Raw genomic sequence first — 18,657 nt, forward strand, 5'->3', positions numbered from 1 at the left:
GATCCGTAAATGCCGCAACCCCCGTAGTCTAAATTTGCCACTCATAAAACGACCTTGAGGGTTTAAAATTAGTGTTGAATTTTGCTTGACATGAAATGTATTAAAACGTACGTCATTTGCTGAGCGTATGTTGTTTGACAAACCTGACACATCTGTTCTCAATTTATGTCAGGTTTATACTTAAATATGGAGTTATTCATAAACGCATTACAAGCCTAAATTAGCTAATGAATCGTTTGTCTTTATCTATCAATTTGACTTATGTATTTGTAAGAAAGGGATAAAACATAAATTAATTAATTCAGGATCGTAAAGTTTTATGAATAAGGGTACACTAACTTTGTATGGTATGCTTTTTCACTGGCAGCTGCCATCACATTTCACAGATATGCTTTCCTGAGTATAAAAGAGCATATCAACTATATTGAGCATTCATTCCCTTTTGGACTGCAAAAATAGATAGTATTTATATAAATTATATCACTCAATTCGATAAAGGAACTTAAATAAAAAATCATACCAAAATCTCATAACTAACAATAGTGCAAAAAGTGCATACATATGTAAGTATGTAGCTATGTATAAGTGTATCTTTGATACGTTAATATAGGTCAGTGCTCTATGTATAACAGAGAGACAATAAAAACAACATCAAAAATGCCTGAAATTAGGCAATTATAGAATAGTCTTGAAGTCTAGTCAAAGTAACTTTGAACATCACATATTTCAAGGTTTACATAGCAATGGATTGTTATTCTTTTTTTTAAGCTTGCGGACTTATATTTGAGCACTAGGAATTGTGGAATATTTTCATTTGTACATATATACATTTGTATGTAATATGAAATTTTTTTTTTTTTTAGTGTGCGATGAATCATCATGGTAAGGATAGGTAGTATAGGTACAGGTTTGGTGAAGTAAACTATAGTGTTTTTCAAACTCTATGGGTAGGACGACAGTACGTCTACCATCAGTTTTGACATTGACATATACGCTCACGTCTACGTAACTTACTTTCTATGCATCTCACTCGTACTCGCATATTAGTGCAAGCGAGATGTACAAAAAGTAAATTAAGTAGACGTGAGGGTTATGTCAATGTCAAAACTGGTGGTAGACGTACAGGTGCCATTTCAATACAATTTTGCGAGTTTTGGCGTTTTTAAGTTATACATTATATGGAGATGACACCTGTCATCCTACCCATCGAGTTTGAAAAATATTATAATATTTTTTAATCCGGCTGATTAACTATTATGATAAATTAGCTTTGATATGCAGTGTTATGTGTAAGTAAGCGGTTACTGTAGTTTAGGAATGTCTTCGAGCATTTTGCGGTAGCGGGCGAGCATGGGCGTGTAGATTTTCTCCGCGTCGGGGTACGGGGTTGCTACCGGGGCTACCGTGGGCTCCGAACCTGTAATTGGATATTTATAATTTTTATAGACAATGATGTTACAGTACTATAAATGGGATGATCTGTTCAATGATTGACACTAATTACCAGTCGCTGGCATCTATTGTCTAGTCGTTGGTGCATATTTTTATAAAAAAACCGGCCAAGTGCGAGTCGGACTCGCGTTCCAAGGGTTCCGTACATTAATTCCGACTCACGCTTGACTGCACATGTCTAATAGGTTTTCCTGTCATCTATAGGTAAAGAACTATTTTGTGTATTTTTTTCAAAATTTTAGAACCAGTAGTTTCGGAGATAAAGGGTGGTTAATGATCGGACAGACAGACAGACGCACGAGTGATCCTATAAGGGTTCCGTGTTTTCCTTTTGAGGTACCGAACCCTAAAAAGTGCGAGTCTGACTCGCCCACCGAGGGTTCCGTAGTTTTTAGTATTTGTTGTTATAGCGGCAACAGAAATATCTGTGAAATCATCTGTGAAAATTTCAACTGTCTAGCTATCACGGTTCATGAGATACAGCCTAGTGACAGACTGACGGACAATGGAGTCTTAGTAATAGGGTCCCGTTTTTACCCTTTGGGTACAGATCCCTAAAAAGTCATCACTGTTTGTTGTGTCCTCGAAATAAGGTTGTAGGTACCACAGATTAACACCTTGATGGACACTAGACACCTATAGCCTTTAGGCTATAGGGGTAATCCCATTGTTCTTTCTATTGTGTCTGGCGTAGTGTCCAGCATACTTGTGTTAAATGAACGTACCAGTAAGAGAGATTCCCGTCTTAGCGCTCCAAACCTCGGCAGCGCGAATGGCGGCTCCTAGAAGTGCAGCGTTCGCGTGCTGCTCCTGAAACACATGCAAGATTGTATACAGGGTGCTTTATTTAAATGGAAATGGAGTAGTGGGGGTATATCTGACACTGACCTAGTACGTACGACGTACGATTAGGACCACTAATGCAAGCAACGACGGCGTAACTATATAGGTGTATCAAATTAGATTTTTTTCCAGGAATTAATTCGAGTTTGCTCCATTCCAGGAGTTGTGGAAAAAAATTATGCTCCTGTTCTGTTTTTTGCTTGTAGTTCAAAAACGGACGTCCGACGGATGCTCTAATCATGATTAAAATTGACATCTGAGGATCCGAAAGATACCTTTATATGAGTTCTTAATCAAAGATTGTAAAAAATGGCCGCCACTTTGAATTTTTTTTTGGAAAATCGTGTCAAAATCCGATTTATTTTTCCCCAGTGTCTGATCCACAACAACCTCGCTGGTAGTAACATTGATTTTGACGGTGGGTTCCTTCTACATCGAGTGGTTTTGTCAATCCAAGGTAAAATGTATCTCCCAAGGCCCCCATAATTTATCCACACCTCCTGGGATGGAGCAAACTCGGATTATACAATTTTAGGACCTAATGAAGGTATTAAAATTATTTCTAGCTTGCTGGGAATTAATTCCTCAAAACGCTTTTTTTTATCTAATTTGATTGGCCTAATAATGTTGGATATATAGCACAAAAGTTTCGTACAATTTAAGTGTGTGTGTGTGTGTGTGTGTGTGTGTGTGTGTGTGTGTGTGTGTGTGTGTGTGTGTGTGTGTGTGTGTGTGTTTGTGTGTGTGTATAACTATTGACACAGCGAAGAAGATGATTTATGTAATTTGTTCTTAGGGTCTTCAAGGCCAATTAAAAAAAATGTTTAACCTTTTCGACGCCGTGTCAAACACAAAAGCTCGGACGCCACGTCACCGAAGTGTCAAAACTGAAATAGAACTTTATGCTAATGCACGTAGGTCTATGTTGCTCTGTGGTCTGTGACCGATTAATCCCTCTTTGGCGTTGGACCTGCGGTCATTGTGTGACACGGCACTTTGCATGAATGATCCAGTTTTACGTTTTTAGGATTGTCTCGAATATAGCATAGTTTTGTTTTATGGCAAGGAAGTCATTGATGTAGCAACAAAACAAATGACAACCATTTGGCCAATTAGAAACTAATTAAATCTGATGGTGTTGCTACTTCAAATTAAATCCTAAATTGATGGAATAATATTAATTAAATATTTAAATCAAAACTTAATTTTTAAATACAAAAAAGGTGGAAATATGTTTAGATAATTAAATATGATTTATTTCTATATGTTGGACTTACATATAAAAAATTATTCCATGAATTTCATTAGTTACTGTTATTTTGATTGTGTTATCCCAGGGACAGTTAGGTTGAGATCATTTCCTGGTTGGCTTTTGCCCTGGATGGGCATCTTTTAATTTAGAAAGTGAAGCTAAATACATCATGCTCTGGTAGCATCGATCCGAGTCTTGGTTAGGCAGCAGCCGCTGCATCCATGAGCTAGGAAGCTCATGCAGAAGTTATTTTGCCACAGACAGTAAGTAGAATATGATAATATAATATACTAGATGAAAACCCGGCTTCGCTCGGGTAAAATAAATAATAATACTCATTTTGAATTAAGTAATTATTTACTTTTAGACTTCATACCTTCATCAAGGCGGTTACAAACCTATCTCATCTCAGAAAACTTTAAATCCGTAACATACAATCATAACTCGAAAAATTTACTATTCCGATATATCTAAAAACAAATATGTAACTAAAAAAACCTAATCCGCTTTTCTGGTAGCAGTTCGGTTCTGTAAGGGTCGCAGTTCTAACCTAACTTACTTCTGGTTGCAGTTTGGTTCTATAAGGATCACAGTTCTAACCTGACCCACTTTTCTGGTCGCAGATCGGTTCTGTGAAGGCCGCATTTATAACCTAGCCCACTTTCCAATCTCAAAAGAGGGAACCCTTTTGTACCTACCCTTCATGGCACTAAAGTGAAAGTATGGAAATTATCACTACTATTTCATTCTTTAATATTAATGCCTATCCGTTAATATTAAATTCGTTTACAAAAAAAAAACTGAATAAGTGCGAGTCGGACTCACCCATCAAGAACGGAACACTTTTTAAGATTTGTTGTTATAGCGGCAACAGAAATACATCATGTGTGAAAATTTCAACTGTCTAGCTATCACGGTTCATGAGATACAGCCTGGTGACAGAGGGACAGTGGAGTAAACTGAAATAAAGGTTCCGTCACACCGGCGCGATTTCAGAGCCGGGCCTGAGCGTTTTATATGAAAAAGCGGCGCGCCCCGCTCACGCGCCGCACGCGAAACGCGCCTGTGTGACGGAGCCTGAAATGTCAAACCGGGCAAGTGCTCGCGCACGAAGGGTTCCATACTTTTTAGTATTTGTTGTTATAGCGGTAACAGAAATACATCATCTGTGAAAATTTCAACTGCCTAGGCCTATCACGGTTCATGAGATACAGCCTGGTGACAGACAGACAGACAGACAGACAGACGGACAATGAAGTAAAACTGAAATAAATGTCATATACCTACTAAGAAAAACCGGCCAAGTGCGAGTCGGAATCGCTAATAGGTTCCCGTTTTTTAGTTACCCTTCAGGTACGGAACCCTAGTATGAGTGTAATAGATTTGTAACCGGTCAGCAATGTGAGTCCCTTGGAGAAGCAGAGGTCTAGTCTAAACTCCCACTTACCATTGGCATTAACAGCCTTGTATGCTTGTTTGCCACCAACATGTCATATTAAAACATATTAATAAAAATTTACTCGGTCAGCAATGTGAGTCCCTTGGAGAAGCAGAGGTCTAGTCTAAACTCCCACTTACCATCGGCATTAACAGCCTTGTATGCTTGTTTGCCACCAACATGTCATATTAAAACATATTAATAAAAATTTACTCATTTCATCAGTCATATCCAGCCTAGCATTGCATTGGCCCCGCTTAAATATTTCTTTAATTTGTTTTTAGTATTTGTTGTTATAGCGGCAATAGAAATACATCATTTGTGAAAATTGAAACTGTCTAGTTAATCTAGTTATCACGGTTCATGAGATCTTGAGATACAGCCTGGTGACAGACAGACGGACAGCAGAGTCTTAATATTTAATAGGGTCCCCTTTTTACCCTATGGGTACGCAACCCTAAAAAGTGACCAAGGCCTCCAGTGCCTAGGCTGGAATCAAAGCAGCGTCCTCTGCTATTGCAGCAGGTGCCTGTGCCATTCTGCCACCGGGCCACCCACGGCGGCATAGGTCGAATTTTTCCAAGTATACTTATTCGCCATCCCTAAGCCTAAATTAAGTATTTTCTGAAAATAATTTGTTTTGATCTAATAACATATTGGAGTCCTCGTAATAGGGGTCCCGTTTTTACCCTTTGGCTACAGAACCCTAAAAATCAACCTTGTTTTGGTACTATGTACTACGCTTCACTATGACTCTGAAATTTTAGCAGGAATTAATATTTATTTTGTTGTCACCTGTCAAATTAGAATAGAATAGAATAGAATAGCCTTTATTGACCAAAAAATTAAATTTCAGCACATATTACATTTAAATAAATTCACATTTCATTTATATCAATTAGTTTCAATATTTTTTCCTTAGTAACTTTATTAAATAATTTTTATGTCATTGCTTTTTAATAATTATTTCAGTCTGCCTTCTTGGCATAGGCCTCCCCCAGCTCTCTCCACAGCTCTCTATCCCTTGCCGTCCCTATCCAATTAGGTCCCGCATGCTTCTTTATGTCATCCGACCACCTCATTATTGGTCTCCCTTCTCTCCTTTTTCCATCTCTAGGATACCATTCCGCTTCCTCTCTATCCCACTTATCTTTACCTTCCCTTGCCATATGTCCAGCCCAACCTGTTGCAGTCAAAAGTGTGAACTGGCCAAAGAACTTTTAACCGACAAAAACAGGCAAAACTGCTTTTGACTGAGCATGTTGGTCAAAAGTAGTTTTACCTGAAAATCATACCTATTTCTGGCAGCAGTTTCGTTTTTAGGGCGTAGCAAAAAAAAAAATAACCCTAACCTACCTATCTCTGGGAACAGTTTCGTTTTTTGGGCGTAGCAAAAAAATAACCCTAACCTACCTATCTCTGCGAGTACTTTTGACTGATAGTAACAGTCACAACACAATTACTATTAACCAATGATTTTCAGGTAAGTAAAACTACTTTTGACCAACATGCTCAGTCAAAAGCAGTTTTGCCTGTTTTTGTCGGTTAAAAGTTCTTTTGACCAGTTCACACTTTTGACTGCGACATATATACTATCTATATATCTTATTATATTTAATCTTATATTCAACTTACATTGACTCCGGAGATAACTTATTAGCTTTATGCAGTTGACTTTCCAATTCACCGATACACCTCAAATTTGATTCATAGTCTAAAGCACAGTTATTAAATATGTCCACAATACACTGTAGCTTTTTGCACTGATTCACACTGGCAATGTAATTAATTAGAGTGAGTTACAGTCAGCTGGCACTTAACTCAAAGTTTCTTTGAACAACGTCATTTTCATCTCGCTCACTTATTAGTTTATCACAGCTGCTTCAAGGTTGCTTTCACTTGCATTTCCAGGTAGCTAGTAGTGCCTTGACATGTAAGAATATTTGGAATCATTCTGAAATATTAAAATACAACTGAGAGACCGATGTTTATACTAAACACAATACACCCATGGAACGCTTTGAAGTTCAAATCTCGTTACGTTACGATGGCGTTTGCACTTTGCACTATGTTCGGTGACTATTTTTTATTGTTAACACACACAATACACTATTTAACAGGTTTTTATCACGTCTGGAGTACCGGATAAAGTATTTTCGAATAACAGCCGTCGTTGACGTCTAGGCAGTGTTGCTATCGTCTTAAAAGCCGTAACAGACTATCGCACGTTCTGGCTTAAAAACAAATTTATGTAATAATTATACCGGTATACATATCCATATGAAACGAAACTTAATGCAAATAATAACCATTATACATACCGGAAAGTCATCAAATAAACAGTAATATTCGTCTTGCTTTTTATTAAAAAAAAAACGACCAACCTAACTTGTAAGCATGTTTGCAGTTTCTAAACGCAACGCATAGCTGTCAAATGTCAACCAACAAATTGAGCCTTTAGTATTGTTTGTCGAAATTTTTTCACTTTTAAATGCAAAATACGCGACAATACGAATTTTGCGGATATATGTTCTCGATTCAAAAGTGATATTTTTTCAAGCTCTTTCGATTGAGCATAATTTAATTTGTTTCTACCGTCAAAGCCGCTCGCGTTTATATATAAGGATAATTGTCTTCAGGTTTGACTCCTTGTTGAATCTTTGTCCTTGCTTATTTGACCATTCGTTTGTTTCCAGTCTGCTGGCGAAACAATGTGGTGGGATGGGATAGTTAGAGCTGTGAGATGAATCCACTCTAGGAATTTCCAGCTGGTAAGAAACTCAGAATATAATAATGTCCCTTGAAAGGTTAAGATACCACATGTTTCTAGTTGTTAATGTTGAAATGTTTCTTTCAGCTGACTGGGTGTTATGTTATGTTATGTTATGTCACGCTACTGTTATGTTGCTGTTATTTCGGAGTATGGAAGTCCGTCCATATCCATCAAACTTCAAGTGCGTATGGTGAGCTGTTCGCCATGAGAATTTCGCTTTTCTGCTGGGTGGAGGAGACGACACCTTCAAGCTGAGGCCTTAGGCTTTCTGTGGTGCTCCGCGGTGCAATACTGTTATGAGGTTGGTGTACGCTTTCCTTCCATCCTAGAAGCTTTTTCCAAATTTAAAGTTAGAGAATTTATTTAATCGTATGTGATGGCAAATGATAAATTAGGTACTAACAAATTTAGATAGGTCTGCTTGTAAATCATTGTAGAACCATTTTTGGCACGACCCGGCTCTATCGTCTGACATTATAGAATAAGGTGCTTAATGCTAGCTTAATAAATGATTTACTTGTAGAACAACTTCCTCAGTGTGAGAATAGAAATAAATTATGTGTCACAAAACTAACATTTCATTTTGACATCCTTTAGAAACCCCTGAATAGTTGATGGAAATAAGTGTAAGCACCTGCTTGAGTTTTTGGTTAAGATTTAGACTGGTTAATTTAGTAACCTTAATTGTCCGTGAGTTTCCCCTGGGCAAAGCCCCAGCCGGGCAAGGAAAACCACCGTGACAATTGGCGTCCAAAAGGTTAAAGGAGTTTGGCGTACCCGGTTTAAACCATTTCTCCAGTTTTTTATTTGATTTGAATACCTGAACATAGACGGGAGTGTTGAACACGTCGGCGAATATTTGCAGGAGCTCCTTGTTCACGCTCGCGCCTCCCGTGGCGATCAAACGGGAGTTTTCATCTGAAATAAACGATTTTATAGTACATATGTTATTTTGAAATAATTACATTTTACACTACCTGTAAGGTAATCCCTATGAGGAGCATTCCACGAGCTGTCCCGTACAAACGCATTTTATTTCCTGTGTTGCGACTTTTTTTTTGCATTTAAAGCAGGCTATTATTTTTCTGTGCATAGTTTTGATAATTTGTCGTAGAAAAGGAAACTTTTATACCTGCAAATCTTCAGAAAATTCGCGTTTGTACGGGACAAGCGGTAGATAAATTCATGGAATGCTCCATGAATATAAGTATAATTTTTTTTATAATATTGTTAGGTAGCGCCCGGGCCAGGCACAAAATCCGATAGCTATTTGTTCCCGGGAGAGATAACTCATAAAGTGGCTAATGAAGCCCCGTGAATATCATCTGACGCTCCTTTGGTCGATTAACGATCGAGAGGCTAGTCAGCGTGCCTAGTACACTCCTTTTTTTACTTCTGGCATATGTAAGTACTTTAGCCTAATATCTAAAACGACTAAGGCCCACTTACACCATCCTACTAGCCCGGGGTTAAGCGGTTAAACCGTTAACCCAGTGTCAAATTGTACCGGTACCCATGGAAACTCCAGGTACCCGGTTAACCCCGGGTTAGTGGAATGGTGCAAGTGGGCCTAAGAAGTAAATAATGTAATGAAGCTGACCTAAATGGAAGCCCATGTCCTCGGCGTGCGCGCGCCGCGCCAGCGCCTGCCCCTCGAGCACGGCGCGCGCCTCGAACTGCGGCGCCGGCGCCGACACCGCGCGACCAGAACTTTCTACCAGCCAACGGCCCGGCGCCATGCGCGGGACGATCTCTGCCGTGTCGTAGTAGATACCTGTAAGGAAGGTATGACATACTCAACCTAGAGAACTTTGGCGTTAGTTATCTACGGATTGTCTTGTCTCTTTACGAAAAAATTACATCACCAAACCGAAACAAATAAAACTTTAGAGCCATTATATATAACGATTGCATCTTATACTTATGGATTACTAGTCATATTTTCTCTAACACTAGCTTTTAAAACGTCATTAAATGCATCCCACCTAGCTCCAGCCGGCCAGCCTATCCCTATGATTCTGTCTAATGAGTAATGAGAGACCCGTTGGCAAAACACAGTAAGGCCATGTAGGGGGCCTCTGTCGGCCCCAAGGTCTCAGTGGCTATACCTAAACAGTATGCCACTTATCCGTAGACCGTAACCCTCAGCAAATCATTAAAAGCGTCCCAACTAGGTCCAGCCGATATATCCCTATAATTTTGTCTAGTGAGTGACCCGTTGGCAAAACACGGTAAGGCCATGTAGGGGACCTCTGCCGGCCCCAAGGTCGCTGTAGCAACAAAACAGCATAACACTTACCCATATACCCCATATTTCCTCTAACAGTAGCCCTCAGCAAATCGTTAAAGGCATCCCAACTAGCTCCAGCTAATCTATCCCTATGATTCTGCCTGGTAAGAGATCCGTTGGCGAAACACAGTAGGGCCATATAGGGGGCCTCGGCTGGCCCCACGAGGACGTGACCCGCGGGAGGGGCCTGCGCTTGGTCGAGGCCGAGGAGGAGTGTGTCTGATGTGCCGAGGCTGAGGCCTACCCAGCCAGGCCGGAGGCGGAGTCCTGCGAAAATAAAACATATCATGGGCCGTTATTATGGGTCAAATTAAAATATGAAATTACTGTATAAGTTATGATTTTGTGCAATAAAGTTTAACCCCCTTATTCATAAACGTCTACTAAAGTTGACAAGCCGATAATAATTGTTTGTCCCTTTCCATCATACCAATGCGTCGGAAAGGGACAAACGATTATTATCGGCTTGTCAACTTTAGTAGCCGTTTATGAATAAGGGGGTAAATAAATAAATAACTCGTAAGCTGGCTCGTCACAAAGAGTTTAGTGGCATTTACATACGATTTATCATTATGTACACTGGCGTTCAAAAGTGCATGGAGCTGTTTCAACCGTCGTATTAAGGCATTACGGTCGACATCTATCTATGCACTTCTGAACGCCACTGTACCTATAGATGGCATTTTTATGAAAGAAAAATCGCGATTTCCTTTCTCAGGTCAAATGGCAGGAAGTTTCGTAATAAAACAAGTGCCGATGCTACCCCAAAATCTAGCAAATATAACTTTATTCCAATACATTTAAAGTATGTTTTACAACGACATCCATGAAGATACGTTATCAATTGTCTAAATTATTATATCATCTGATCGTCGTATATCTTATCTAAGACACATTATGCCTGCTCCTTATCCGTGACTTGAGATAGCAATGAATTACTTTATAATGGGTTAGATTATACTACAAACACTAGTAGTAAAGTTTGGATAAACAATTTGCAGTTATCTTTTATTAAAATAGACTTCCTTGAAAACGTAAGAATAAGAATAAGAAATTGCAACGTGCACATTAAGAAAGTAAAATTTTCTAGCTAATGTTTTGCAAATAATTATAATGTCAAATTAGTACAATATTAGATTTTATTAAGTTTTTATAAGGCAGAGAAAATATGTACAGTGCAATGATTATGAACTTTATTTCAAAGTGATAAGGTTAAATTTTGCCAAATATCTGAATTCCCTTATTTCTGCTAAAGGGTTAAGTATGGCGCGATAGTACCTATGGGTACTGGGGTGCCCAGTTTGTCCAAAACTTATTCATTATTTTACTAATTTTGAGTTTGTTTTATTTTCAAATCTCACCTGCAAGGGCAGAGTTGTTGTCACCCGTGAACGCGACCACTTGGCAGTCGGGTTTGAACCCGTATCGCTCCACGAAGTACGGTGCGATGGTGCCTAGTACGCTTGCCGTGGGTACTGGGGTACCCAGTTTTTCCGCTAGGGTTTCATCGCCGCAGGCCTAAAAAAGAAATATAGTCATAAAGCTTGTATTATAAACTAAAATAGATATCATATACTAGCTTGCTTGAATTGAAGCTTGTATTACTCGTATGTCTTGCACCATGTGCTCAATAGAGATAATAGTCCGTGGCGTACACGACAAAAAAGTGTGCTATACGGGAAATGATGATGATGGAATTTCCTTTTGCAGAGTTGCTTCTTTTGACTCACAGATTGATTTAGGAAGGGGAGCCAACCGGATTTTTGATGAAAAATTTAGACTTAAGGGGGGGTGCCCCCCGAAATTTGTAAAAAATTTAGTTTGGCTATGTGCGCAAGTTTGGTATCATTTTCGGGTAAATCAAGGATGCTGAATTCATTTCTGATATTTAATTTATACGGTTTCATATAAATAATATGAAAAAAAATGAAAAAGAAAAATTTTCTATTATATTTATTTCCGAATAAATGCCAAAATTTATTTATAAAAAGTATACACATGGCATATTTATGTCTAAAAATGTAGAGAAAAAAAAATGAAATGTAGACTAATTACCTAAATGATTTCTGTCCTTTGATTTACTCGAAAATGTCACCAAACTTATTGCAGAAACCTAAACAGGTGCTTGTATAAATTTATGATTGTATGGGACAAATCACCCCACCTTTCATCCCGACCATATCAAAAATCAAGGTGGATCTCCTTCCTAAAATGATCTAAGGATTCTAAGGACTCACTATGTATACTAAAAAGGGATCTCATCATCATCAAACGCCGTAAATTGCTTAGCTGTAGCTCACATCGTTGTATCTTGTTCAATGAGTAGTGCAAAGTAGGTCTACATTAAATTTTTTTTGTCCACATTAATGTAAAATAAATATGCCATATGTATACTTTTTATAACGAAGAATAATAGGGCTTTTTCATGAAATTTTATTTTTTGTGTGCATATTAAAATAAGAAAAATATAGGCTTTTATTCGAAAAAAAAATAAATAGAAAATTTTTATTTTTCATTTATTTCAAATTATTTATATGAAACCGTATAAATTAAATATTAGAAACGAATTTAGCATCCTTGAGTTACACGAAAATGATACCAAACTTGACCACATAGCAAAACTTTATTTTTTACAAATTTCGGGGGGCACCCCCCCTTAAGTCAAAATTTTGCACCAAAAATTCGATTGGCTCCCCTTCCTAAATCAATCTGTGAGTCTGTGAATCTGTGAGAAGCAACTCTGCAAAAGGAAATTCCATCATCATCATTTGCCGTATAATTAATTGAACACCAGGGACTATAAATACATTAAATACTAACCCCCTTATTCATAAACGCGCTACAAACCTCAATTAGCTAATAATCGTTTGTCCTTATCTGTCATTTTGACTTATGTATTTGTAAGAAAGGGATAAAACATAATTTAACTAAATCAGGCTCGTAAAATTTTATGAATATGGGGGTAAGAAAATCCATATTTGAGGAACGAAAGTTTACCTTAAGGCACTCTTCACTCCAACTCTTGGTATGGACATCAAGGAGGTTCATCCCTGACCCATCAGACAAGTCTATCTCACCTATCCGTCCCAGGAACAGACTACAAGCAAATGAAGACACTAGGGATATCCTCGAAGCCGCCTGGTATACCCTGGGCCTCGTCCGGAACATTTTGCGGATCTGGGAGCCTGTGAAACGCTCGTAGGCTGTGGAACCGGTGATTTTGGCGAGGGCCTGCAATGGGAAATGAGTCTTAAGGCCTGGCAATAGAGTTCTTCTTCACTATACTTCTATAGGTAGAATGTCAGGCGACAGTTCTTGAATCGCTCATCTTTTTTTTACAATAGGAGAAAAAAATATTGGCGTTGATGTAATAAAAGTAGAGTTAGCGACATTACCATTTGTAAATCAACATTGTTCTATAAAAACAATGTATATATCAGCCTCAGTGGTTTTACCTTGAGTAGGTACAGACAACACCATTTATAACGACATTGCTTATAACGACGATTTTTTGAGGTCTTTTATTTGTAAAAATGTGTTAAAATAGACTATCAGTTATAATTATAACAATCATAATTCTCTAGTGCTTTGCAGTCTACTGTAGTACTGGAATCCATCCAGACCGGAGAGTCAGCCACAAAGGCAGTGGCCAGTTGTGTGTGCAGGAACTCCTTGGATGACAATTTCGAGAGACGGGCTTCACCATGTATAGACAACCAAACACTACCTCTGAGCCTCCAACTGCCTGCTCTAGTGCTCTGCAGTCTACTGTAGTGCTGGAATCCATCCAGACCGGAGAGTCAGCCACAAAGGCAGTGGCCAATTGCATGTGCAGGAACTCCTTGGATGAAAATTTCGAGAGACGGGCTTCACCATGTATAGACAACCAAACACTACCTCAGAGCCTCCAACAGCCTCCTCTAGTGCTCTGCAGTCTACTGTAGTACTGGAATCCATCCAGACCGGAGAGTCAGCCACAAAAGCAGTGGCCAGTTGTGTGTGCAGGAACTCGTCCGAAGACAGTTTTGAGAGACGGGCTTCACCATCTTTGGACCACCATACTGAGCCATGTTGCTGCAAGGTTTAGTAATGATTTGTGTTAAAGTGAAGGCTGAATGTATTTTGAGATACATATAAACAATTTTTGGCAATGGCATTTTTTATTAGGTGGGTCGGAGCCCAGACAAATTTGGGAACCACTGTCCTAGGTCTACATACATTATTTATAATAATGAGGAAATAATGTAGTTAAGTTAAATCAAACCTGCGCAGCGCCAGACAGTGCTTCAACAGTGGAGAAGTCTACTCCAGCAACTATGAGCTTGTCCATCACCATGTCCATGGCCTTAACCCATAACAGTGGTGGTGCCGTCACCTCACCCCCCTCCCCTCGTCGCACCCCACCCGCTGTCCTGAAATGGAAAATGTTCTTTATATTAAAACTATAATTTTAGGACTAGGTAATTGATAGGTATTCTACTTCAGGATTTCTTGTTTTTGATGTTACTTACTTACCTACTTAAAAACTATAAATATTAATCCCTTTAGTCCCAGACAACTTAAAATACCTTAATCTTAATATTTTTATTTCTTAGATTTTGCATAAAATTGAGTGTGCTCTATTACTTTCATAGAACTTACAGATAACTTTCGTGGAATTAAGCAGGAAAAACAACTGCAGTATGGATATTATGGTTGTTCTTTTCTATGTGACAGTGTGATAAAACAGTGTCCGTCGCTTTCTATCCCGCTGTGTTAAAGAGTGACAGTTATTTTATCACGTGGATAAAGCCATCCATAATACGCCTGCAGATTTCTTTGTACAAACCTGAACTCTGGAAGGTCAACATCAAATTCAACATCTGCCTCTTGCAATATTCCATAATCCTCATCTATTACTAGTGCCTTGAGCTGCAACAAATATTTTAAAGTTTAAACAAGACAATAAAACTGTTTACAAGCATGTAATGTTGTGTATGACTTCATTCAAAGCTAAAAGTTTGTAAACAGCAATGGTATTTGAAAAATTGACGATATTATCTAATAGGTATTTATCTCTTTATCTACGGCAACAGCACTTTAGCAAAGTGCCCACAAATATCAATTGGTTAATCAGTTTAAATAAATAAAGCACAGAGGCTATCTCTCAATAAGTTCAATGTCACTACTTGCTGTTTTCGTTGCTATGATATTGTTAAAACTTTGAACCATTTTTCTTTCAACTTATTATAATTTGTATTACCGAAAATACGCACCTTATTAGCATTTAAACAAATCACTATCACACAACCACTAATTATAAAATTATTCTAATTAATGCACTAAGTAATTAAGTTATATCTGCCGCTCATAAATCATTACTTTAACAAAACTTTTGCAATAACAAAACAAATGAACTCGAACCGAAACATAGACATTAGCCACGTTTTTTTAAAACTCACCCTTTGTGTACTAAAATCAAAACCCAAAAAAGTTTTCTTCCGTGTGACTTCGGTCATTTTTTGACAGCCAATGACTAGGTGCGTTCCGGAGCGGGTGTGTTCACCACTTCGCACCGCTCTCGTGACTGAATGAATGCGGTTAATAAATATTCGTCACAATACAGCGCGGTTTCACGCTATCATTAAATCATTATAAAGCAAAACTATTGTATTATATTGCTCTACGCTAAGAATTCCTTAATCAATCTCGTAAAGTGTGACATAATTTTGATAACAAATCAGCATCGTAGTTAATCGCGTCGCGCGTTAATTATCGTTATTCTACGCTAACACATGAACTACATTATTATAAACATTATGCATTAAGTCCGCCATTTGTATCTTTTTTATGTGCAATAAAATTTAGAATAAACTATAATACCTGCTAAAGAGTACTTAGGTAGTACAGACTAATAATTATATCTAGAGTAAAAAACCATTAAGCAAATAACTCAAGTAATGGCGAGTGAACTTTGTAAGTCAAAAACCAAATTAACTCTACAGCGTAACCATAACTTGCTTTTGACTTGGGGTACTCAGACAACGATATATATAATATATAAATACTTAAATACATAGAAAACAACCATGACTCAGGAACAAATATCTGTATCATCATACAAATAAATGCCCTTACCAGGATTCGAACCCGGGACCATCGGCTTCATAGGCAGGGTCACTACCCACTATATAGGCCAGACCGGTCGTCATTAGCAAAGAAAATAAACATATTTAAATGGCCTCTATGTTACATTTAAGATTTAACCGTTCTGCGCTAAGGAGCCAGCGGTGCGGATGACACGACTATAATATAGTCAGTGTAGGTATATACCTAGTACCTGGCAACTATGGTGGGTCGGTGCATCTATCGCTAAGACAATTTTTTTAATGATATTAGATGCTGATGGAGAGCCGACGAATCACTTGATGGCAAGCGATTACTTACCGTCACCCTTGCTAATCCGCAACACCAGAGGGCACCAGAGGGATTGTAAGTGCGTTGCCGGTGTTTGAGATGAGAGTACGCTCTTTCCTTTAAGGTCGTATCAATCGTATCATCACAGTTGAGAACGCAGCGCTAAGGAGTCAAGCCGATCCGAAATATGCTTGCCTGACAGTTCAAGTCGCTCTCCGTTAAATTCGGTCCGGAGGATATGAAATTCTGCTATTCCTAAGCTATGATATTTTATATGTTCCTAAGTATATATTTCATGCAGCCTGCACAGTCCTTATGGATAATAGAGACGAACTTTACGATTATAGAATGAGAAATAAAACCTAACATATACAATTCAAACTGCCTATAAATGGGTGTGAAGGTAGTGGACAGGTGTGTCGTAATATCCGCGCTGCCTAAATGGGTTATAGCGGGGCGGGCAAGTTCAGTGACCTATTAAAAGAAGGTTGATGTAAAAATTACAGCTATATTTTTTTACGGTTTAAAGCCTTTTAATCTGTACACTAGACTTACATATATCATGCAATTCGAAAATTTTAAAAACGTATAAGAGAGTACCTATAGGTAGGTATAGGTACCTTACCTACATACCTACCTATATACACTGTCTACAATTATAAATATGAAGGGGAAAAAATAAAATGTAAGGTAATTAAAACTACATAGTTAAATAATTGGAATCGCACGATGTCGTACGAATCGTCGGCGTACTTGTTTTCAATACTGTTATACTCCAAATTCCACATTCGTAATAAAATGACGGTACAGTTGCAAAGAGAGTAAAGAATGCACGTCCATCCGTGTGCGACTCATGCGCTCACAACAATCAGAAATAACCAATAAGTAATATCATACCTATTTTTTTTTAAACCAAGCAAGCGCGAAGAGTCTCTGTTTTAGCTTGGGTAAAAATGCAGAAAATGCTTTCGTATGTTTGTCCGGGTGTTCTTCTCAACTCAACAGGTCGCATGTAGCAGCCTATTCTTGTGAAATCATGCTTTAATTACCTATATGGATTTTTTGATCGATTCGTTTATAATTTTTTTAAATAGCAAATCAGTGCCATACTGTTTTTAGCTATGCAATAGAGACTATAATAATAATAGAGAGGCTATAGTGGCGGAAGAAAGGCGAGGCCTTTGCCCAGCAGTGAGACACAAAATATAAGGCTATAAAAAAATACAAAAAAATTGAGACTCATCGTTTACAGTTCAGAGAGCCACTATTGTAGTCAAGTGAGTCACATAAACTAAACATAGCCGTGCCGTAGGTTATGTGTCATTCATATTACCTAACACTGCCTACTAAAACTTGGTAAGCCACAAATTATGTCGGAAGCCATTATTCAACATTAATTAAAATTATAAAAGTGTCTGTTAAAACTTGGAACCTACCAACCTGCCTCTATGTCAAAAGCTACGTATCTAATTAATGAGGCTTGATAAGGTTCATACAAATAGTAATATCCTATTACGATGTAGTGTTTAATTATTTTCCATCGTATTTTCACGGAAACGTACGAACGTGTCTTGCTATTTCAGTCAGACTCGGTACAAAAAGTACAGAGGTTGACTGAAAGTAGCATGACAAATACGAACGTTTCCAAGAAAATACGATGGAAAACAATTATACACTAAGTACATCTGTATCTTAGTGTAGCTACTCTTTTAAGCTAATTAAAATAAAAGAAGACGAAATACGACTTTGCTATTACTATTTTGTAGGCGCTTATTTTATAACAACATGTTTTTCTTGGATGGACTGTCGGACTTTCTTGTATAACAGTCGCGGTATCTATCACTCGGAAGCACACTCGCTGTCACTAATATAGCTCGCACAGACCAACACAGCCTCGCCACTCGTCTTTATGTAAGACGGTGATACAACTACACGGTGTGTGTATATAATGGTCGCGCTGTCTAATCACTCGGAAGCACACTCGCTGTCACTGATATAGCTCGCACAGACCAACACAGCCTCGCCACTCATCTTTGTGTAAGACGGTGTTACAACTACACGGTGTGTGTATAACGGTCGCGGTGTCTAATCACTCGGAAGCACACTCGCTGTCACAGATATAGCTCGTACAGACCAACACAGCCTCGCTACTCAACTTTGTGTAAGACGGTGATACAACTACACTGTGTGTGTACAACGGTCGCGGTGTATAA

General features: G+C 38.3%; 1 protein-coding gene across 1 annotated transcript; it reads right to left on the minus strand.

Moving 5' to 3' along the window:
• Window positions 1-1,186: 1,186 nt before the first annotated feature.
• Window positions 1,187-15,688, minus strand: LOC134806086 (xylulose kinase). The gene is made up of 11 exons (XM_063779351.1): window positions 15,490-15,688; window positions 14,877-14,959; window positions 14,313-14,460; window positions 13,946-14,122; window positions 13,046-13,279; window positions 11,410-11,566; window positions 10,058-10,315; window positions 9,359-9,532; window positions 8,579-8,676; window positions 2,178-2,262; window positions 1,187-1,417 (listed from the first exon to the last, which is right to left on the minus strand). Exons 1-11 carry the CDS (start codon window positions 15,544-15,546, stop codon window positions 1,302-1,304), a joined length of 1,587 nt encoding a protein of 528 aa, XP_063635421.1. The 5' UTR covers window positions 15,547-15,688; the 3' UTR covers window positions 1,187-1,301.
• Window positions 15,689-18,657: the final 2,969 nt, after the last annotated feature.

Source organism: Cydia splendana, chromosome 2 (genome assembly GCF_910591565.1).
Source record: "Cydia splendana chromosome 2, ilCydSple1.2, whole genome shotgun sequence".
NCBI classification, from domain to species: Eukaryota; Metazoa; Arthropoda; class Insecta; order Lepidoptera; family Tortricidae; genus Cydia; species Cydia splendana.